This window comes from Vipera berus, assembly GCF_964194415.1.
Source record: "Vipera berus genome assembly, chromosome: Z".
NCBI classification, from domain to species: domain Eukaryota; kingdom Metazoa; phylum Chordata; class Lepidosauria; order Squamata; family Viperidae; genus Vipera; species Vipera berus.
In genome coordinates, this window is record NC_138205.1 from 129,427,306 (window position 1) to 129,451,176 (window position 23,871).

The 23,871-nt window shown below is 43.6% G+C and overlaps 1 protein-coding gene across 10 annotated transcripts in view; it reads right to left on the reverse strand.

Annotated features, from left to right (window-relative positions):
- OBSCN (obscurin, cytoskeletal calmodulin and titin-interacting RhoGEF) overlaps nucleotides 1-23,871 on the reverse strand; it is a 246,317-nt gene that overhangs the window by 96,225 nt on the left and 126,221 nt on the right. For all 10 annotated transcript variants that reach the window (XR_014028536.1, XM_081344177.1, XM_081344174.1 and 7 more), the window contains 10 exons: nucleotides 20,218-20,490; nucleotides 17,808-18,080; nucleotides 14,650-14,916; nucleotides 12,382-13,713; nucleotides 11,138-11,416; nucleotides 10,493-10,571; nucleotides 8,477-8,601; nucleotides 3,225-3,422; nucleotides 1,616-1,645; nucleotides 1,288-1,386 (listed from right to left, as the gene is read on the reverse strand). Coding sequence is in view for 9 of the 10 variants with exons in the window: in XM_081344177.1 (XP_081200303.1) it covers nucleotides 1,288-1,386; nucleotides 1,616-1,645; nucleotides 3,225-3,422; nucleotides 8,477-8,601; nucleotides 10,493-10,571; nucleotides 11,138-11,416; nucleotides 12,382-13,713; nucleotides 14,650-14,916; nucleotides 17,808-18,080; nucleotides 20,218-20,490 (2,955 nt within the window). In the remaining variant the exon portion in view is untranslated. The remainder of the gene's footprint in view (nucleotides 1-1,287; nucleotides 1,387-1,615; nucleotides 1,646-3,224; nucleotides 3,423-8,476; nucleotides 8,602-10,492; nucleotides 10,572-11,137; nucleotides 11,417-12,381; nucleotides 13,714-14,649; nucleotides 14,917-17,807; nucleotides 18,081-20,217; nucleotides 20,491-23,871) is intronic.

Genomic DNA, 23,871 nt, shown 5'->3' on the forward strand with positions numbered 1-23,871 from the left:
CGACCTACAACAGTTCATTTAGTGACTGTTTGAAGTTACAGCAGCACTGAAAAAAATGACTTAAGATTCATTTTTACATCTCCATGGTCAAATGATCAAAATTCAGACACTTGGCTCATAGTTATGACGGAGTTATGTGATACCCTTTTGCGACTTTCTGACAAGCAAAAACAGTGGGGGAGCCAGATCCACTTAACAACGGCATGACTAACTTAACAGCTGTAACACTTCACTTAACAACAGTGGAAAGAAACTTACTTGCCTCCAATGGGGCAAAACACACTTTACGACTGTCTTGTTTAGCAACATAAATTTTGGGTTTAATCGTGGTTGTAAGTTGAGGTCTATCTGTATCACACTTGCTGTTTTGCAAACAAACTGAGAAGTACTTTTTCCAGTGCCATTGTAGCTTTGAATGGTCACTAAATGAACCACTGTATGTCAAACTGAGAAGTACAGCTTCTCAGTTTGACTTACAATGGTTCGTTTAGTGGCCATTCAGAGCTGCAATGGCACTGGAAAAAGTGACTTAGTGACCATTCAGAGCTACAATGGCACTGGAAAAAGTGACTTAGTGACCATTCAGAGCTACAATGGGACTGGAAAAAGTGACTTAGTGACCATTCAAGGCTACAATGGCACTGGAAAAAGTGACTTAGTGACCATTCAAGGCTACAATGGCACTGGAAAAAGTGACTTAGTGACCATTCAAGGCTACAATGGGACTGGAAAATGTGACTTAGTGACCATTCAGAGCTACAATGGGACTGGAAAAAGTGACTTAGTGACCATTCAGAGCTACAATGGCACTGGAAAAAGTGACTTAGTGACCATTCAAGGCTACAATGGCACTGGAAAAAGTGACTTAGTGACCATTCAAGGCTACAATGGCACTGGAAAAAGTGACTTAGTGACCATTCAAGGCTACAATGGCACTGGAAAAAGTGACTTATGACCCGTTTTCACACTTGACCATTGTAGCATTCCCCCATGGTCACGTGATCAAAATTCAGACTTTTGGCAACTGATCCATATTGCAACGTCCTGGGATCACGTGATCCCCTTCTGTGACTTTCTAACAAAGTCAGTGGGAAAGCCAGATTCAATTCACAACCGTGTGATTAATTTAACACTGAACAGCTCTGGGAAGAAAAGTAAAATGGGGCAAAAGTCACTTAAACCAATGTCTCGCTCAGCAAAGGAAATTTTGGGGTCAATTGTGGTCATAAATCCAGGACTGCCTGGTAGTCAAAAAGCGTGGGTGGGATGCCCTTGAAGCTTATTTACCTTCCACTTTCACTGAAAGGGTGATGCTAGCCCCCCTCCTCACTTTCTTGTTGGTAAATCTTTCCAGGAATCTTGGTGGCACCAGCTGTTCATAAATGTCTGAAAATTAAAATAACAGAAAATATCTGTATATGAAGCACAACAGGAATTTAGAGAGAGAGAGAGAAAAAAAATATCTTCCCCCCAGGACAGACTAAGCTTGCTTGCTTAATTTGGCACGGAGCAAGCATCCAAACTGCTTAGATTTGGGCAAAGCCATCCTCAAGGAAAGCCCTACAGAACTTCAGCCAGAGTTTACTTTGATATCTTATGTCTTTCGTTCTCTTACCTGTTTCTGGTTTTCTGTCCTCACCAACTCCTACAGAAGATGAAAAAGGAATGGGTTGAATTATGTCATTATCTTTCTCTCTGTGCGTATGTTTGTTTCTGTTTTGCTCTCACTGTTTCTCTCTCTCATTTATCTACCTACCCAACCATTCATCTCCCCCTCTATCATCTCCCCCTCTATTCTATCATGTCTGTCTGTCTGTCTGTCTATCTATCCCCCCTCTCTCATCTATTTCTATTTATCTATCATCCTTTTAGCCTTCATCTATCTATCTATCTATCTATCTATCTATCTGTCTGTCTGTCTGTCTGTCTGTCTGTCTGTCTGTCTGTCTATCCATCTATCCCCCTCTCTCATCTATTTCTATTTATCTATCATCCTTGTAGCCTTCATCTATCTATCTATCTATCTATCTATCTATCTATCTATCTATCTATCTATCTATCTATCTATCTATCTGTCTGTCTGTCTGTCTGTCTGTCTATCCCCCTCTCTCATCTATTTCTATTTATCTATCATCCTTGTAGCCTTCATCTATCTATCTATCTATCTATCTATCTATCTGTCTGTCTGTCTGTCTGTCTGTCTATCTATCCATCTATCCCCCTCTCTCATCTATTTCTATTTATCTATCATCCTTGTAGCCTTCATCTATCTATCTATCTATCTATCTATCTATCTATCTGTCTGTCTGTCTGTCTGTCTGTCTGTCTGTCTGTCTGTCTGTCTGTCTATCTATCCATCTATCCCCCTCTCTCATCTATTTCTATTTATCTATCATCCTTGTAGCCTTCATCTATCTATCTATCTATCTATCTATCTGTCTGTCTGTCTGTCTGTCTGTCTGTCTGTCTGTCTATCTATCTATCCATCTATCCCCCTCTCTCATCTATTTCTATTTATCTATCATCCTTGTAGCCTTCATCTATCTATCTATCTATCTATCTATCTATCTATCTATCTATCTATCTATCTATCAGTCTGTCTATCTATCCATCTATCCCCCTCTCTCATCTATTTCTATTTATCTATCATCCATATAGCCTTCATCTATCTGTCTGTCTGTCTGTCTGTCTGTCTGTCTGTCTGTCTATCTATCTATCTATTCATCTATCTACACAGTGTGTATCTATCTATCTATCTATCTATCTATCTATCTATCTATCTATCTATCATCTATCTATCTATCTATCTATCTATCTATCTATCTATCTATCTGTCTATATCTGTCTGTCTGTCTATCTATCTATCTATCTATCTATCTATCTATCTATCTATCTATCTATCTATCTATCTATCTATCATTTTCACATTACTGATAGCTTGCCCAGATGCTAAGCAAGATACAACAGTCTAAAAGAATAGATCCTTGCTGGTGTTTGTTTGTTTGTACGTAACATAAATCAACAGAGGGAAAATAAACAATATCCAACGCACCATTCCTTAACCAAATGACAACTTTAACCAGCCTCTGAAACACCTATTAAAGAAGTTGGGGATTGTTTTTTTCAAATGACACCATAATATGAAAAAATTCGGACTTTGTAGTTCTGCAGGGCAGGTTTGGCCTATCAAGGAATAGCATTAACAACCATTTCAGCCTGCTCACCTTGGACTATGAGCTTGGCTGCTGAATACGCAGACCCAGCAGAGTTGGTGATGAAGACAGAATACTGGCCATCATCCTCTTTGGTGACCTGGAGAACTTCCAGAGCATGAAACTCATGGCTGTCTGTCCTTTGGAGACGATCGCTTGTGTGTAAAGGCTGACCATCTTTGAACCAGTAGAGACGGGGGTCAGGGAAGCCTAGGCGGACATACAACAAACACAGAGAGATGTATGAGTTATAAGACTAACCAAGACATCCATCACTGTCCCATTTACCACCCCATTCAGCTATTTGTCTAGCCACAGTGTGTGCCAATAACTCTCTTCGATCATTCAACGCTGAGAATCAGAGATTGATTGCAAATGAATGAAGGCAAATATACTTGTCCCAGGATAATGTTGCAGGATCCAATCTGGGTCGGTCACCGGGACCAGAAGTTTTGTCTTCCGAGCTTTTGGACTCATCTTAGGGAGCCCATCTTAGGGAACTTCTCTCTAGCAGAGTGTGTGCTTTGAGCTACTCTGTGTGTTATATTTACATGGTGCCTGTTATGTGTGGCTTTTTAGTTGTTGATTGGGGTTTTGATGACTGTCTATTAAGTTGTTGGCTGAGGCTTCCGGTTAGGCATCGTGGCGTGATGGGTGAAGCAAGATGGGGCTCTGTCTTCCACGTTCAAGTTTGCCCCGTTGGGGACCATAAAAAATGTCGAAAGTTGCTCCAGAGAGGTGACGAAGAAGGAGGGGACCCTCGTCAATCGCAGAGGGGCAGTGGCCCTTCCGCTGGATCCAAGGAAGCCCTCCAAACCAGCAGGGCAAAGACTGGCTACATCCTCCCCGATGAGAGAGGGAAGGGAAGTTCTTGCCCCACTCCCTCAGGAAAAGAAAAGTGGCAAATTAATTGCTTTGGGAAAAATAGAGAAAACTACAAAATCAATTTGGAATTAATACGGATATATAGCTTTGAAATTTGGGGACTAAAAATACCTTTGAGCCTTTTTTTAGAAAAGATATTTGAAAGTCTGTAAAATAGGCTTGGATTTCGAAAGCTGGAAGATGGTGTCAGCGACATCTAGTGGCAAATCATGGCACTACAATTTATTATGCTTAAAGGAAACTTGGCTTGAAGCCCAGACTTAGATAAGACTCTTTGTTGTTCCTGAAAATTTTCAGTTTTACAGACTGCAGCTGGGAAAAGGGAAAATGAGGACCCAGATTGTTGGGGGCAATAAGCTTGGGGGTGGTGGTGGAAAGCCCTAATAAGCAGGCATATACATAGAATGAAGGCTATGACCTATAAAGCCCTAAATAGCTTGGGTCTGGACTATCTAAGGGAACACCTGCTGTCAGCATCAACCTCCCATCGTCCTGTGCGCTCCCACAGGGAGGGCCTTCTCAGGGTACCGCCGGTTAAGGAATGCCAGTGGGTTATTCCCAGGGGGAGGGCGTTCTCTGTGGTTGTGCCAGCCCTATGGAACCAACTACCCACGGAACTTAGGATGGCCCCTGACCTTCGTTCATTTCGCCGGGACCTGAAAACCTGGCTCTTCGAACTGTTTGGCCCAGACTGAGGGGTTTTTAATTTTTAATTGGATTTTAGATTTTAATTTTAGGGCTTAAATTTAATCAATTGTTTTAACTGATTTTAATTTTTGTATTTTATGTTTTGATTGCCTTGTAAACCGCCCTGAGTCCTACGGGAACAGGGCGGTATATAAAATAAATAAATAAATAAATAAATAAATAAATAAATAAATAAATAAATAAATAAATAAATAAATAAATATTGCTAAGCATATTGATTTGTGCTTCTTAGATTGTAAGCCACCCTGAGTCTTTGGAGAAGGGCGGGATATAAATGGGATTAAAAAAACAAAACTCTTGGGCTGCTTATCTGTGTTGGGGAGCCTATTGCACTACAAAGACTACATACAAAAACAAAATGGGTGTTCCATACTTATCCACAAATGGTAAAAAACTATCTCTAACACTTGTCTCCAAAGCCCCCAGCTTGATATACCAGCAAGAAAATGTTAATGAATCTCAGAAAGAATTTTTTTCTATGTTGAAATCAATCCAAGAGACAATTGTTTTATTTCAGGATGAGACTAAAAATATCACAATTGAGATAAAAGAACAATTTTCTAACCTAAACGTGCAAATCCAGACAATGACTACAAAGAAGGAACTAGTAACCCAGGAAAGAGAAGGCAAATTAGAAGAAACGGATCCAAAGATGGAGGATTTAAAGGAAGGAATTAACAGACAGATACAGACAAATGAAAAATTAGAAGATGAAGTGATAACACCAGAAATGGAAAAGATATCTTACTTGTCAAGATCTCAGAACACATTTGAGGATAAGGAAGAAGAGCTGATCAAATGGATGATAAAGCTGTTAGAAGAAATGCTGAATATTGACAAACAAGAAATGAAAAGAAAAACTGAAGGAGAAGGACGGAGGCTGTTTAATAAACATAAATGGGTTAAGCATTCTTCCCAAAAATACTTCTATCAAATTCTCTTCCTCATTCCAAACAATATATACAAAAACAGAGGAAGAATTACTTGATGATTCAAATGAACTGACTTGGAAAGTTATTTGGCAAGGGAAGAAAGCTAGAGTAAGACTGAAGAAAATAGAGGTCTTGACCTATTAGATGTGATATTATACTATTAAACAGATTTTGAATATGGTTAAGAAAATAGATAATTGTTAGAAATAAAAGTATTATTATAATTAGAAGAATAGGATTTGTCACTAGAATATTATACTTTGTTATGGGATGGGAAATATGAAAATTTTAAAAGGGTTTTAATAAGGGAAGCTTTTGGTCACCCAAATATAATTTATTATGAGAAAATTATAAGCAATAGAGATATTTTATACATTGATGGGAAATTAAGATTTTTAAAAAGTGGGTAAAACAGGACATTGATTGAACAAATAGATTTTAAGTGCAAATACATTTGAGATACGTTCTGGCTAGAAAAGATATTATAAACTGTCACTATCGATATTATTTGAAACTAAACATTAAGAAAACCAAGATCATGGCATCCGGCCCTCTCAATTCCTGGCAAATAGATGGGGAAGAAATGCAGGTAGTAACAGATTTTATTTTCCTGGGCTCCAAGATCACTGCAGATGGGGACTGTAGCCAAGAAATTAAAAGACGCTTGCTCCTGGGGAGGAAAGCCATGGCAAATCTAGACAGCACACTAAAAAGCAGAGACATCACCCTGTCAACAAAAGTGCGTATAGTCAAGGCTATGGTCTTCCCAGTTGCAATGTATGGCAGTGAAAGCTGGACCATAAGAAAGGCTGAGCGCCAAAGAATTGAAGCCTTTGAACTCTGGTGCTGGAGAAGACTCCTGCGAGTCCCTTGGACTGCAAGGCGATCAAACCGGTCAGTCCTAGAGGAGATCAACCCTGACTGCTCTTTAGAAGGCCAGATCCTGAAGCTAAAACTCAAATACTTTGGCCACCTGATGAGAAGGAAGGACTCACTGGAGAAGAGCCTAATGCTGGGAAAGATTGAGGGCAAGAGAAGAAGGGGACGACAGAGAATGAGGTGGCTGGATGGAGTCACTGAAGCAGGAGGCGTGAGCTTAAATGGACTCCAGAAGATGGTAGAGGACAGGAAGGCCTGGAGGAACGTTGTCCATGGGGTCGTGATGGGTCAGACACGACTTTGCAACTAACAACACAATCGATATTATGTATAATACCAGAAAAATGTGATGAAGATATCTATATTTAATGGTATATGTATTAACAGTAACAAGAATTGTATTTGCCCAGTATGGAAAAATGCATACCACTGGAAGAAGCAAGGACCAAGGAAGCACTGGATGGTACAATGTTGGAACTAGACTGAGAATATGTACCACTGAATTACCAATAGACCCAGACAACACTTTGTTTATTAAGTACTCGTGATTATAAAATTAGAAAATTAATAAAATATTTACATATAAAAAAGTTGTATTTCTTTCCTTGTGCTGCCAAGTCCTCGTCTCCTAAGTACTTAGTAAGCTAGTGGTAAATCTTGTTGACTGATGAGGGCTCCATCTCTCAGGTTTCAATCACTTCCTGGGCTTTTTTGTGCCTACTTGTCCAACAATCTTAGTAGCTGCAAAATTCAGTGTATGTACTTCATTGCAATGTGAGGCTACCTGTTATGATTCAGCGTCAGCCTGTGGTTTCGGCAGCTGAGTCGGACAATTTTGAAGAGGAGGAGGAGGAGGGGTTTGGAGAGCCTTTGGTTGCAGAGGAAAGTTCTGATGCACCGCAGAGCTCTCAGTCAGGCCCCTCCCATCTTGTTCCTCCTCAGACCCAGCTGTGTGAGCCTGAAAGATTGGAAGAAGACGATCCACAGCTGTCTCTGTTCAGGGACGCTCGAAGCAGGAGGCAGACAAGCAGGAGTGAACAAAGAAAAGCAATGAGGCACCTCGGGAGAAGGCAAAGAGAAGCCACGCCTTGAGACTGCTGTTTAAAAGAGGAATGTGTGGGAGATGCTGGTTGCTGAAGGCAACTGTTTGAAGAGCTTCTGATATAGTCTCGGTCTGTATTTGTTTAACTCTGTTTTGAACTATTTCGTTTAGTTTTTGCAAATAAATTTGGTTGGCTTAATTCCAGCCTATTGAATATAAAAAAGGGGTTGTCCCTGACATTCCAACAGGGCCGGTCGTAGGCTGGAACAGACCACTCACTTCTTTTTGCAGTCTGGTGGTTAGCCTCCTCCCTGTCTGTCCTACATAGTTACAGGAACAATTGATGCAGGGAAGATTTCTCAAGTCAGAATTTGCCAGTCACTGGTGAAAGATTTCCTGCCTAAAGTAGGACTGGAACTCATGGTCTCCCATTTCTAGCTTGGGGCCTTCCTCAAACCTATTGCAATGCAAGCTCCACCCCTTTTGTACATGCATTTTAATGTCGGTTGTGTACAAAAGGCGTGGAACCTGCATCACAATAATGAAATAATGAATTTTCAGAATAATGAAATTCTGTTTGGGTCATTTTGAAAAAAGTGTTTAATGCTGCAAATGCCTCTGGATCCTGAGTACATAGTGGCTGGAACTGAACCCAGAACTCAAGGTGGAGTGAAACAAAACCACAGTCAAGTGGAACAATTGAAACCCCCAATGTCAGGATAATGTACTACCTGAACAACTGCAAAATCCAGCATGCGAGATCGTATGAATGGGATCTACTACAGGCTGTAGAGGGGGTGAATTGGAATATCAATTACCTTTCACTTTTAAATGGAATTTGGCAGCAGAGGCTCCAGGTGCCACGTGAATATCGTGAAGTTCATCCATGATTTGAGGCAACTGTTCTTCTTCGGTTGTCGACTCCACGCCTTCTTGTTCCCGGCTAGTTCAAGAGATGGTGGGAAAGAAAGGGAAGGGAACATGAATGATTGACATGCAAAGCCCACTCCCAAATATAGTTAGAACATAGATTAATAGGGGTGGAAGGGATCTTGAAGACCTTGAAGTGGTGGCAAACCTATGCCACATGTGCCAGAGGCAGCACTGAGAGCCCTCTCTGTGGGCACACACGCTGTCGCCCCAGCAGAGTTCGCCAGAGTAGCAAGCATGTGGCATTTGGAAGCCATGGGGCAGGAAGTGAGCGATCAAGCGACGTGGGCTCCCCAGGAATGCTCCAGAGATGGCGAGGGACTAGCACCCGCTGCCCTGGCCCCAGCCCCGCCCTACCCGGCAGTCTCCAAGGTGCACACACAGGAGGCAGTGAGTGCAGCAGGAGCTGCGTAGCCTGCTGTGAATACTGGGCTGGTCCTCCAGCAGCAGCGCAAGGAGTCAGAGGAGCACATGATGTGGACTGCTGGATACGTGTGCTCCGTCCCATCTCTTTTTGGTTGGAGAGCTGGTCGCCACAGGTCATCTCCTCAGCCCCCTCAAGGATCTTGCCCTTGGCCCGCAGGTGGAGTGCATTCCCCTCGCTCACTTATCACGGCTGCCAGCCGCTCACACAGGTCCATTAGGCCACTGCCCAGAGCTGCAGGCCCGCCCAGCACGAAGGAGGCGAAGCATTTGGCTAGGAAGCCACGCATAGAGGTGGTAGAGCACCCCCAGGGCCAGCAGGCAAAAGGCCGTCCCCAGCAGGGAAAGTCGGATCCCAATCGGCGTCATGGCCACCCAGGCCTAGCAGAGATGGGGGGTATTGGGGGGCCATGGCACTGATGGGGATCCAGTTTTCCCCGCTTGGGGTGGCCTTTTGCTTGCTGGGCATGGGCGTGCTCTACCATCTCTACTCAAGCTTGCCAGCTGGCCATTTCTCCTCCTTTGTGCTGGGCGGGCCAAGTGCTCTGGGCGGCAGGTGGCAACCTAATGAACCTGGGCAAGCTGCTGCTGGTGGTGGCCTGAGGTGCGTTGGGTATGTGAGGGGAACAGGTCTACGTGCGGGCCAAGGTCAAGATCTGCGAGGGGGCCGGTAGATGACCACCAGCGACCTGCTCTTCGACCACAAGCAAAAACAGCTGGGACAGAGTAGGAGCGTCTGGCAGTCTGCATCACGTGCCTCCCCCTTCCCCTACTCCGCCTGCTGCTGGAGGGCTGGCCCAGTATTGGCAGCGGGCTGCGGAGCCCCAGAGTGTGTGGGTCAAGGAGCCAGCAGGCTGTGGCTGCTGATGGACACCGTCAGCCCCCACGTTTTCACTGGCCTGTGTGCGGGGGCCGATGGTGTCAGGGAGCAACAGTCCCAGCCCATGCCTTGCCTTGCCCCGCAGCAGTGGCACTCTGCCCTGTCCCTGCCTCGCCTCACCCCACAGGACGAGCCTCTTGCCCACCACACCACCCGTCAGAGACTCCTGGATCTCCCCCAACCCTGCCCAGCCCCCACAGGCATTCCCCCACGAGCAACATTGAGGTGGCCACGCTCACCCCGGCCACGCCCACCCCATCTGCCGTGACCACCGCAGCCATGCCCACCCAGTGGGCCACACTCCCACAATGCTGATGTGACAGAAATCTTATTCCTGATCAGAAAGAGTTATTGATCCTTTAACCTACCACATTCAGGCCACCAAATGAGTTAATCAGAAAAATTCTGAGGTGCAAGATCCATTTAGTGAAAGAAAGATGTGCCACACTAAGGAAGCTGTGTCAATAATCATGGAAGCAAACTAGTCAGTGTAATAAACATACTTTCCAAAATAACATTTGATAATAGATTTCCACCCAGAGCCATGTTAATATGACATAGGTGGCAAATAAATATAATAAATAAATAATATTGCTTTTACCTAGACAGGTAACCTTTGGCGCTGTAGTACGATGAGGTCTCTGTTGCATCTCCAGCTGTATCATAGTCTGTGCTGGTTACTAATAAAGTAAAGAGGATTTTAGGGCAACATTTCTTAATTTCAGGCACTTTAAGGTCAGTGGACTTCAACTCCCAGAATTCCATGGTACATAAGAGAAGGTGAATAATTGTTCAAGAATTGAGGAAGTTCTGATCAGATGATTTTTACAGGAGGAGGGAGAGAGGAAGGAAGGAAGGAAGGAAGGAAGGAAGGAAGGAAGGAAGGAAGGAAGGAAGGAAGGAAGGAAGGAAGGAAGGAAGGAAGGAAGGAAGATTAGAAGAAGAAAGAAAATAAAATTAGGAAAAGGAAGGAAGGAAGGAAGGAGGGAGGGAGAAGGAAGGAAGGAAGGAAGGAAGGAAGGAAGGAAGGAAGGAAGGAAGGAAGGAAGGAAGGAAGGAAGGAAGGAAGGAAGGAAACCATAATAAAAGAACTTTAAACATGTTTTGTTTGCCTGACTATGAGTTATTAACCTCTATTTTATTCTGCTGCCTAATGAAGTCACACAAGCAAAATACATTTCATGCATCCCAATGTTATACCCAACCTTTGAGCAACAGTTTCCCAAAAAAACAGCTTTAGACTCACGGTCCACTCGTAGCTCAGCTTTTGTTGAAGATACTCCCATGCTGTTTTCAGCCACGCAGCGGTAGACCCCCATGTCAAGAGGGACCACCGCAGTAATGATCAGCTGATGACATCCTTCCTGGTCCTCGTTGATCATGTAGTGGTCATCCTCTTCAAGAACACGGCCATCTTTAAACCACCGGACAGTCGGCATCGGCTTGCCAATCACCACGCAATCGAAACTGACTGGATAACCATCCTGCACTTCTTGATTTTGAAGCTCAGTGATGAAGACCGGAGCTAGAATGAATAAAGAACAATAAGAGCACATCTATATGTCAGTCTCCTCCTCCTCCTCCTCCTCCTCCTCCTCCTCCTCCTCCTCTCCGCAAACCTCACTCCCTTCTAACACTGATGATGTTCTTTCTCTGGGTCATGAAATGTCTGTAAGAAAACAACCAAGCTCAGAAAGCACCAAGGACCCCACAATTCTCCTTCTCCTCTTCCTCCTCCTCATTTTTCTCCTTCTTCTTGACTATCTTCTGCTCCTTCACCTTCTTCTCCTTCACCTTTTAATCCAACCTCCTGCTCAAGAAGGAGTCCATATACCACTTCTGACAAATGGCTGCCCTGTCTCTTCTTGAAAACCTCCAATGATGGAGCATCAACAACTTCTGGTGGCAAGCCGTTCCACTGATGAATTGTTCTCACAGTCAGGAAATTTCTCCTTTAGTTCCAGGTTGCTTCTCTCCTTGGTTAGTTTCCATCCATTATTTCTTGCCCTGCCTTCAGGTGCTTTGGAGAATAGGTGGACCCCTTCCTCTCTGTGACATCCCCTCAAATATTGGAAGATTGCTATCATATCTCTCTCAGTCCTTCTCTTCATTAGACTAAACATACCTAGTTTCCTCAATCATTCATCATATGCGATCTCTGTTGCTCTTTTCTGCACTCTATGGTCTCATCACTTTTTTTGTATCGTGGTGACCAGAAATGGACATAGTATTCCAAATATGGTCTCACTAGTGCAGTGTAAAGAAGTACTAACACTTCACCTTAAACTGATGTATTGGTACACATACCTATGCATAGGAATCTTCTCAACTAACAGTTAGCACCTGCTAGGAGTTAGATAAGGATCAATGGAATTCCAGGGAGATTGGACTTAGTTCACTTGTGACTATATAGGGATTCTAGGCTGATGCCTATTTTGACACCACCCCAGGTCCTGCCACTACTCCTTCTACAAAATCTTTTGTACTTACCAGTATCTGAGGTCAGCAAAGTAGGTGGTGGCCGTTGAACCAAAGTCCGCAACTGTCCTGCAGGAGGTGAAGTGGCTTTCCCAATACGCAACTCTATCTTTTTAGGACCCTGATCCAAAATGTCAATCTCAACAGGAATACCCATGGCAGCAAACATCTCCCGAAACCGGCCTGCAGCTGTTTTGGCCTCAGTCTGAACTTCAAACTTGATGTAGATGTAGCGCTCGTCTTCCCGGTAGGTCTGGCGGTCTACCACCTCAATCTCTCCCTCGTCTGCACTGACAAACAGTTCCTCTTCGACGTCGGAGATCTCAGGCGAAATTTTGGACTTGAACAACTTGTGAAGTCTACGTCCGGCTTTACGGAAAGCATCGTCCAATTCGCTGCCAGATGAGCTCTCTGATTCACTGTCGGGAAGCTCCTTGGCAGCTTTGGGCTTGCGAGAAGATGCTTGGGGTTGGATGGTCACCTTGGCACTGTGGGAGACCTTGCCGAATTTATTGGAGGCTTCGCAGGTATACTTGCCCTTGTCATTCATTTCTAAACCGGCAATGATCAAGGAGCAAGTCCCGTCACTGTAAATGTCTATGTGATAATGCCGCCCATCCTTAATTTCATTCCCGTCTTTCAGCCAACTGACCTTCATGTCTGTTTTGCTGTGGGCCATACACTCCAGATGGAGGGTGTCTCCCACCTTGCCGACAAAGTCCTTGAAGGTCTCAGCAAAGACTGGACGTTCCTGCTCTTTGATTTCCTTCCTCACTTTGTAACCTTTGAAGGCAGCTTGGATTTTGACAGCAGCTTGCGACATGGAAGGATCTTCCAAGTCTCCTTCCGTAATCTCCATTTCAGCTGACTCCACAGGAGGCGGTTCCTCACCAGACTTCTGCTGATCTTGAGGGACTTTCTCTACGACTTTGCGACTGACGCTCACCGTAGATGACCCTGCCTTCTTAAGATAGGTGATTAATGAAGGCGTCCCGGCTCTGGATTCGTCATCTGAACTTGTGACGGAGAAATCTGCTTCTCCAACTTTTGCAGACTCGTCGCAGGTAGAGTATTCCTCAGAATAGTATTGGGTTATCTCCACCTCCTCCTTCTTCCGCTTCTGAAGCTTATCATCTTCTTCAGGCAGTTCGCTGATCGAATCCAAGGTCGGCTCGCGACTCATCCTCCGCTTCTTGGCCAGAGCTTCCCACAGAAGGTGGAGATCCCCTTCCTGGGCAGCTTCGGGTGGCAAGCTGGGCTGGGCCTCTTCATCTGCTACCTTGCTTGGCTCCTTAGAAATTGGTGCTTCCTCAATGACTTCTTTCAGTACCGACACGGCAGAAACTAAGAAATGAAATGGTGAGATTTTTATTAGGCATTCGGGACATAGCAACTTCTAGACATAAAAAAGAGGAAGATCAACAGGACAATCTCAGTTTTGGAAATCACCATTTTAGAATCAATCAATCAGTAATCAGTTAATCGATCTGGATTAATATAGTACAGGTAATCCTTGATTTATGACCCAAGCCCCAAATTTCCATGGCCAAGCAAGGCAGTTAAGTGAGTCGCGCCCCATTTTACAACCTTTTTTGGGGGGGCAATGATTCTTAAACAAATCACTGCAGTTGTTAAATGAATCACATGGTTGTTAAGTAAATCTGGCTTCCCCCATTGCCTTTGCTTGTCAGAAGCTGGCTGGGAGGATCATCTTGGAATGCTGCAATTTGTAAAAACATACTAGTTGCCAAGTGCCCAAATTTTGATTACATAAACATGGGGATGCTGTGATGGCCGTAAGTGTGTCACTTTTTTCAGTACAGTTATTGACTTACAACTATTCATGTAATGACCGTTACAACAGCACTGGGAAAAAAGTGACTTACAGCCTGTCCTCACACTTACAACCTTTGTAGCATCCCCATAGTCAGGAGCTCAATATTCTGGCTCTGAGCAACCACAGTGTATATATAACTATTGCAGCATCCTGGGTGACATGATCTCCATTTGCGACCTTCCCAGCCAGCTTCGGATGAGCAAAGGTGATGCTGGAAATAGATTCACTTAATGACATTGTAATTCATTTAACAACTGCAGTGATTTGCTTAACAACCCTGGCAAAAGAGATCTTAAAATCGGACAAGACTCACGTATAACCTCGTTGCTGAGCAACAGAATTTCTGGTCCTAGTTGTGGTTGTCTCTGCTGGTTAATGACCCAAATACAATTATATGACTTGAGGTTGTAAAATGAGGATTACCTGTAGGAATTCTAACTTACCGTCAATCAAAAGATTGGCAGAGGTTTTGGTTTCAGGCGAGGCGATGCAGGTGTAGGATCCTTGATCTTCAGATTTAAAATCGTGTATGATGAGTGCCTGTTTTTTGCCTTCAGAGACGATTTCATATCGTCCTCCGGGTAGGATTGGTTCTTTCCCTTTGACCCAAATCACCTCTTGGGTCTCGCTGGACAATTCGCACTGCAACCGGGCCTTCTCTCCTTGCGTGGCAGACTGGTCAACCAAAGGCAGAGTGACTTCAACAGGTTCTAAAATTCAACACACAAAAACCAATTTACAGGTAGTCCTTGACTTGCAAATGTTTGTTTAGTGACCATTCAAAGTTACAACAGCACTGAAAAAGTGACATATGACTGTTTTTCATACCTATGACCATTGCAGCATCCCCAGAGTCATGTGATCAAAATGGCATCTGGTCCATATCTTTGTTGTCACGTACAAGCAAGGTGTAAGAAGATATATATACATGTGTGTGTGCGTTTGTGTATGTGTGTGTATATGTGCATATATATGAATTGAATTACAATAGTAAAATTAATTCAAATTAAAAGAAAGAATAGAAGAAAAGAGGGAAAGGTGCAAAAAATATGAAGAATAGATAACAAAGAAAGTAAAGAAAGTAAAAGAACGGGGGAGATTGAAAATATATTGCAACCAACACAAGTAGAGAATATACTCTTCACTACTGTTATTCTTCGTAACACGGTTGTTAAGCAAATTTGGCTTCCCCATTGACTTTGTTTATCAAGAGATTGCAAAAGGAGATCACATGATCCCAGGACATTGCAACCGTCATAAATATGAATGAGTTACCAGGCATCTGAATACTGATCTCATGACCATGGGGATGCTGCAACAGTTGTAACTATGAAAAATGGTCATAAGTCACTTTTTTCAGTGCTGTTGTAACTTTGAATGGTCACTAAATGAACTGTTCTAAGTCGAGGACTACCTGTTTTCCAAGTGTGGCCTCAACAGTGCAGTATAGAGCAGGGCTTTTCAACCTTTTCACCCATCGTACCACTTTTAGGATATGGCAACATCCGAGTACCACCAGTCGCCTAGCAAGGTGTCAAAAACTTGATGACCCAAAAAAAGGAAAAAAAGTGATGAAGAATAGGTAGTCCTTGACTTACAACTTACGACTTAAAACAGTGACTCTTCGAAGTTACAATGGCACTGAAAAAAAGAGCCCCCCAAGCCACAGCCGAGCAAGACACCTGCCTGCCTGCCCGGCGGCGCTCTTCCTCCTGTCCGAGGTTTTCATTGTTGTGAGCACATTGTTGTGTGTTCCTGTTGAGGATTGGCAGCGGGGGTGGGGTGGGGGGTGTTTGGTTTTTATTCCCTGCCCCCTCTGCTGGGTGGTTGCAGCAGGTTTTGGTCACTTCCCTGGGACACTGTGACCATCATAAATATGAATCAGTTGCCAAGCATCTGAATGTAAATCACAAGACCCTGGAGATGCTGCAACATTCCAGCTGATTGGCGCTTCTTCTGGGCTCAACGTAAGCACCAGGATCAGCACTGAGCTCCAGCTGGATCCTGGCGCTGATCCTGGCGCTTCCACCGAGCCCTGACAGCCCTGCAGCTCCAGCCGTCTCTCGCTCAGGCTTGTGCGGTGCTGCCACCGGTTCAGCTCATTCCCCTCCCCCACTACCACTTTTTCAGGATGGTCACGTACCACCTGCCTAACCCTAACCCTAACCCGTACCACTGGTTGAAAAGCCCTATCACTTTTTCTGATCTTGATGCTATCCCTATATTGATGCAGCCCAGGACTGCATTAGCTTTTTTGGCTGGTGCAGCACACTCCTGGCTCATACTTAAGTGGTGATCCACTAGAATTCCCAGATCCCTCTCATAGTTGCTATTGTTGAATCAGGTACCACCTATTCTGTACCTGTGCATTTAGTTTTTCCTGCCTAGGTGCAGGATCTTACTGAACCACATCTGGTTGAATATGGCCCAATGCCCACTAACTGTTCATTCTTTGTTGTGGTGAACAACTTTGCTTTTCATCTATCAATCCTCAGTTACAGACTTAGTAGATAGAACATAGAATAATAGAGTTGAAAGGGACCTTGGAGGTCTTCTAGTCTACTAGTCCTGCTCAAGCAGGAGACCCTATATCATTTTAGACAAATGGTTGTCCAGTCCCTTTTTGAAAGCCTCCAGTTATGGAGCAAGCTCAACATCTGAATGCAAGTTATTCTATTAGTTAATTGCTCTCAGCGTTAGGATATTTCTCCTTAGTTCTAGGTTACCTCTCTTGGTTAGTTTACATCCATTGTTTCTTGTCTTGCCTATTGATGATTTGGAAAATAGTTTGACCCCCTCGTCTCTGTAGGTACCCCTCAAATACTGGAACACTGCTATCATGTTCTCCCTAATACTTCTTTCCATTAAACTAGACATACCCAATTCCTGCAACTATTTTTCATATGTTTTAGCCTCCAGCCCCCTTATCATCTTTCTTGCTCTTCTCTGTACTCTTTCCAGAGTCCTGAGTCCTTTGGGAGAAGGGCGGTATACAAATTAAATTAAAATAATAATAATAATAATAATAATAATAATAATAATAATAATAATAATAATAATAATAATAATAATAATAATAATAATAATAATAATAATAATAATAATAATAATAATAATAATAATAATAATAATATCTTTTTGTATTGTGGTGACCAGAACTGGATGCAATATTCCAAGTGTGATCTTACTAAGGCTTTGTAAAGGAGTACTAGAATTTCATGTGATTTTGATTGTATCCCTCTATTAATGCAGCCTAGCACTGTGTTGGCTTTTTTGGCAGCTGCAGCACACGGCTGGCTCATATTGAAGTGATTGTCTACTAGGACTCCAAGATCCCTCTCACAGTTACTGGCATTACGCCAGGTTTCACCTAACCTTATATCTGTATATTTGGTTTTTCTTATGCAAGTATAAAACTTTACTTTTATCTACCTTGAATTTCATTTTGTTAGATAGGGCCTAGTGTTCAGTTTGATCATTTTGCATCAGTCCTATCCTGTAAGCAAGTTGCTTGATGTCTTGTGCTTGTTGGTGTCCATTTAGCCACCTATGAATCAAAACTGATTTCAGGGGGGGGGGGAAATCACCTGTTCCAACTTACCTATTACGGTCAATTTTGCAGACACAATAGCATCTCTGGCAGCGAAGGTTATCTCCCCAGAGTGGAGAAGCTGAGCTTTCTTTAGGATGAGCTTGTAAGTATTTCCCTCAACTTCAATTTTCCAATTTTCATTTGGTTGGATGTCTACGTCATTAATATACCAGGCAATCTCATGAACAGGTACTGCTTCACTTAACACGCAGCTAAAGACGGCTTGTTCCCCGGCACGGACGGTGACGTCTGTCAGAGGCTGCAGGAATTCCACTCTCCATCCTGAAATGATCAGAAATGACACCATCAATATTTTCAAAGCAAGGAAGAAATTGAGATTTTGGGAAACTTTGGGGGAAATTGGCTGATTAATAAAAAACAGAAATACAGATAGTCCTCAACATGCAAAAGTTCATTTAGTTATCGTACTAAGTTATAACAGTACTGAAAAAGGGACTTATGATCATGTGAAGTAGTTTGGCGGGTCGAATCCCGAGTGCCGCGTAACAGAGCGCCTGTTACTACTCCCAGCTTCTGCCAACCTAGCAGTTCGAAAGCACGTAAAAATGCAAGTAGAAAAATAGGGACCGCTACGGTGGGAAGGTAACAGCATTCCGTGCGCCTTTGGCGTCTAGTCATGCCGGCCACATGACCACGGAGACGTCCTCGGACAAGCGCTGGCTCTTCGGCTTTGAAACGGAGATGAGCACCGGCCCCTAGAGTCGGAAACGACTAGCACGCATGTGCGGGGGAACCTTTACCTTTACCTTATAAAACCCTAGTGAGACCACACCTGGAATACTGCAGCCAATTTTGATCACCATATCACAAAAAAGATGTTGAGAGTTTGGAAAAATTTAAAGAAGAGCAACTAAGATGATCAGAGACCTGGAGACTAAAACATACGAAGAAGGGCTGCAGGACTTGAGTGCGGCTAGTCTAAAGAAAAGAAGAAATAGGGAAGACATGATAGCAGTGTTCCAGTATTTGAGAGGCTGCCACAAGGCAGAGGGGGTCACGTTATTCTCCAGAGGGCAGGACAAGAAACAATGGTTGGAAACTGACCAGAGAAGCAACCTGGAATTAAGGAGAAACTTCCTAACAGTGAGGACAATTAACCAGTGGAACAGCTTGCCTCCAGAAATTGTGGGCGCTCCATCACTGGAGGTTTTCAAGAGATTAGATAGTCACTTGTCTGAGATGGTGTAGGTCAGGGGTCGGCAACCTCGGCTCTTTTATGACTCGTGGACTTCAACTCCCAGAATTCCTGAGCCAGCATAGCTGGCTCAGGAATTCTGGGAGTTGAAGTCCACGAGTCATAAAAGAGCCAAGGTTGCCTACCCCTGGTATAGGTTCTCCTGCTTGGGCAGGGGGCTGGACTAGAAGACCTCCAAGGTCCCTTCCAGCTCTATTCTATTCTATTCTATTCTATTCTATTCTATTCTATTCTATTCTATTCTATTCTATTCTATTCTATTCTATTCTATTCTATTCTATTCTATTCTATTCTATTCTATTCTATTCTATTATCATTTTTCACACTTACAACCATTATAGCATCTCCATGGTGACAAGATCAAAATTCAGACGCTTGGCAATTAACTCATATTTATGACAGTTGCAGTGACCCAGGGTCTTGGGATCCCCTTTTGTGACCTTCTGACAAGCAAACTCAATGGGGAAGCCAGATTCATTTAACAGCCATGTTACTAATGTAACAACTGCATTGATTCACTTAACAGCCGTAGCAAGAAACGGGGTGAAACAACAAATATCTCACTTAGCAACATAAATTTTGGGCTCCATTATGGTTGTAAGTTGAGGACTATCTGTACATGACAATGGACCCCATTTCCCAGCTGTACTGCTAACTGATGAAGTATCTCGGCTGCTATGCATGTTTATTGTTTGTTTTTTTATTATCTTAGAATTTTAGTATTTTAATTGTGATTTTCTTTTTAATTGTAAGCCATCCACAGTTACTGACTGAGATGGGCAGCTTTAGAAAGATAGCCTTTGACTTACAACAGTTTGTTTAATGACCGCTCAAAATTACAACAAAAAGGGAAAAGGGGAATTGTGCCCATTTTTTACACTAACGACTATTGCAGCATCCTTCATGGTCATGTGATCAAAATTCAGACACTTGGCAACTGGCTCATATTGGTGACAGTTGCAGTGTCCTGGGGTCATGTGGTCCCCATTTGCGAACTTCTGACAAGAAAAGTCAATGGGGGAAGTCCCTGTCACTAACTTAACTGCGGTGATTAGCAACTATAGCAAGAAAGATGGTAAAATGGGGCAAAACTCACTGAACAAGTGTCTCACTTAGCCACAGAAATTTGGGGCTCAGTTGTGGCCATAAGTCGAAGACTACCTGTATCTGATTTTCTCGTGTAGCAAGATATTTGATTGTCACCTTTGACGGTCAAGAAAGCAGACGTGACCACATCGCTCGCTTGGAAAGAAACCCTGCAGCTGTCTTGGACTTTGAGGTTCTTCAGAAGCAGAAGATGGCGGAGTCCATTTTCAAAATAAACTAATTCCACATTTTCGGACGTTTTTGCCGGCACATCATCGATCAGCCAGTTATAATTGTAGATTTCTGGTTTGGATAGATAACACTCAAAAAGGGCTTCCCCTCCTTCCATCGCATCCACGTTCTCAAGGCCCTGGATGACTGTATTCTTGGCTGTTAGGACGAAAAAAATTAATGGAATTAATAAGAAAAAGGCCTCAATCCCTGACTTTCCCATCACATGGGTGGTCCTCGCCTTGTGACTCTTTGTTTAGAGACTGTTTGAAGTTACAGCAGCACTGAGAAAGTGACTTAGCACCGGTTCTCATGACCGTTGTAGCATCCCCATGGTCATGTGATCAAAACTCAAGTGCTTGGCAGTTAACTCATAGATATGATGGTTACAGTGTCCCAGGGTCATGTGTTCACCATTTGTGACCTTCTCAGACAGCTCCTGATTAGCAAAATCAATGGGAGAAACCAGATTCACTCAACAACTGCCTGATTTACTTATCGATCACAGGGATTCACTTAAAAACCATGGCGAAAAAGGTCATAAAATGAAGCATGACTCACTTAATAATTGCCTTGCTTAGCAACATAAATGTTGGGTTCAACTGTAGTTGAAGTTGAGGACTACCCATACAGCATTTAAGTTAGCTGGAAATAATTATATGTTAATGTAATGTATTGTAAAATAATAATATCATATCATATCATATCATATAAAACTTTAGACAGATTGCAAACTTGGTTGTTTGCAATATTTTTGAGTTATATTGAAAAAATGAAGTGACCATCGTCTTTAGCTGAAATTCAACCTTCATTTTGATGTAGGTTAAGAGTTTTTGATAGGAGAAAGAGTTTTCATTGGATTGCTAAATGTACAGGAATAGGATCAGACTTAGGAGCTTCTGCAGAGGGAGGTCAAATGCTGCACATATTTTTTTTAAAAAAACATAGTTTAATGTCATGGTTGCATCCTTGTTGAATTTTCTTCCTTATGGAGATGTCGCCAATTAGGATCGTAACACTGTAAAGAAGAAGTAATTCTACACTCATGTTTGGCTCAGCCAAATTTCAATCAAGGGCAAGATAAAGGCTCGAATCAAGGGGGGGAAAAATCACACATACACATACATAAATGTTGTATGTGACAATGAGTCAAAGTAAAGGTGAACCCTGTGGGTGTCCTCATGAGGACACAAGGAAGTGACAACAGACTACACATGTTGCTTTGGTACCCATGGAGATTTCCTCTTTAATTATGCTTTTCTTATGCCATAAAAACATTTCTGTAAAGAACCATGAGTAATCCCAGTGAAACTCAAGCCTCGGATGTTTGTTTGTTTTCTGTATGTCTTGCCTTTATTATTTTTTTATAAACAACTCAGAGCAGCAAACATATCTAATACTCCTCCTCCTATTTTCCCCACAACAACCCTGTGAGGTGGGTTGGGGTGAGAAAGAGGGACTGGCTCAAAGTCGCCTAGCTGGCTTTTGGGCCTATGGTGGGACTAGAACTCACCATCTCCTGGTGATTGGCCCAAAGTCACCCAGATATCTTTCATGGCTAAGGCGAGACTAGAATTCAGCATCTCCTGGTGACTGGTTCAAAGTTGCCCAGACACCTTTCATGCTTAAGGCGGGACTAGAACTCACCATTGCCTAGTGATTGGCTCAAAGTTGTCCAGCCAGCTCTCCTGCCTAAGGAGGAACTAGATGTCACCGTCTCCTAGTTAATGGCTTAAAGTTCCCCAATCAGCTTTCATGCCTAAAGCAGGACAACAACGGGGTTTTAACCTGATGTCTTAAATAATAAGGGACGCAGTGGCTCAGTGGGTTAGGACGCTGAGTTTGTCGATCAGAAGGTCAGCAGTTTGGCAGGTCGAATCCCGAGTGCCACGTAGCAGAGTGAGTGCCTGTTACCCGTCCCAGCTTCTGCCCACCTAGCAGTTCAAAAGCACATAAAAATGCAAATGGTGGGAAGGTAACAGAGTTCCGTGAGCCTTTGGTTGTCTAGTCATGCCGGCCACATGACCACGGAGACGTCCTCGGACAAGCGCTGGCTCTTCGGCTTTGAAACGGAGATGAGCACCGGCCCCTAGAGTCGGAAACGACTAGCACGCATTGTGGGGGAACCTTTACCTATACCTTTACCTTAACCTCTACTTGATCTTGGCTGGTGCAGAGACCGTAAGCATGGCCTGATGCATGTGGTGCAATTATGTTTTCTTTTAATGTCCATAATAAAAGACATAATTTGACCTTTCTTTTTATCATCACAAAGCTTTACCCAAAGTGACTATTTAAAAGTGGGTTGTCGTGTTTTTAGAGAATTCAAAGCAACCTTTCAGCCAAGCATTAAAAAAATATAATGCAAGCAATAAAATCATTTAAAAATTTAAATAACCTCAGAACAATAGACAAGCCAAATAAAAAAACATATTTCATAAAATATGGCTTTCAAAAGCTTCAGATCCAAGTAAGAGCAGATGACAATTAAGCTTGCAATAACACAGACCAATTACAAAATGTTTTAGGCTGCTCAAATGCATTGCTGAGTTATCCTTACAACAGCCCTACAAGGTGGATCAGGATTCCTGTTCTCCAACTGTGTAGCAGACCACTGACATTGCTGACATTGACATGTGTTAAGAAAACTCTTCATGGTCGCAATGCAATCAACCAGTGATTTTCCCAGCTCTCTAGTTCTCTCTGAATTTATTTTATGCAGTAGTATGTTGCCAAAATTAAGGGCCAATAGAAGAAATCAAACAAACTGTATTTGGAAAACTCAGACAAGTTAAAATCTGCATCATCTCAAAATTCTCATCAATCATCTAAATTTCTTTGTGACAGGTAAGAGCCTAAAAATTTAGTACAAATGCTTATCAATAGAAGAGAATATTTGTAGCTTGGGGTTGAACTGCAGGGTCTTTGGTGCCCTCGAAAACTGATCGTTTTCTTGCAGATGTTTCACAACCTAACAGTGGCGTAGCGTGGGTTGTCAGCACCCGGGGCGGGGCAAGGCAACCGGAAGCGGAAATAGAGGGGCGGGCGGGCGGTGACGTCACGGCACTGCTGAAAAGACACGCCCCGCAGCGGCGTAGACTTTCCAAGAAGAGTTGCGCGCATGCGGGATGCTTCCGGGTCCCTCTCGAGGGCGGCTGGGCGGGGCTACGACCTGCAAGAGCCGCTGCATTCAAGCTCGCCGGCTATCACGGAGCCGAACCGGGCGACTTTTAAGGAAGGCTCTTATTCTGGAGCAGTCCGGTGCGTTGAGAAAGAAGGGACCCCAGTTTCTTCCTTCGCGGAACTGGAATCCAAAGTCACCCTGCCGCCGCCCTCCCGCACGCCCGTCCGTCCGTCCACTACCCTTTCTGGCTCGCTCTCCCGGAGCGGATGAAGGAGACACGGGAGGGGGCGGGGGCCGGGAGAGGGGGAGGGTCTCTGCAGCAGGGGGCCTCTCCTGGTTGGGCCCGCGTGCGCCGCCTGTCACTGGGCGGCGTGTATGTTGGCGGCCTGGCCCCGCCCCGCCTCTTCGCAGCCCGC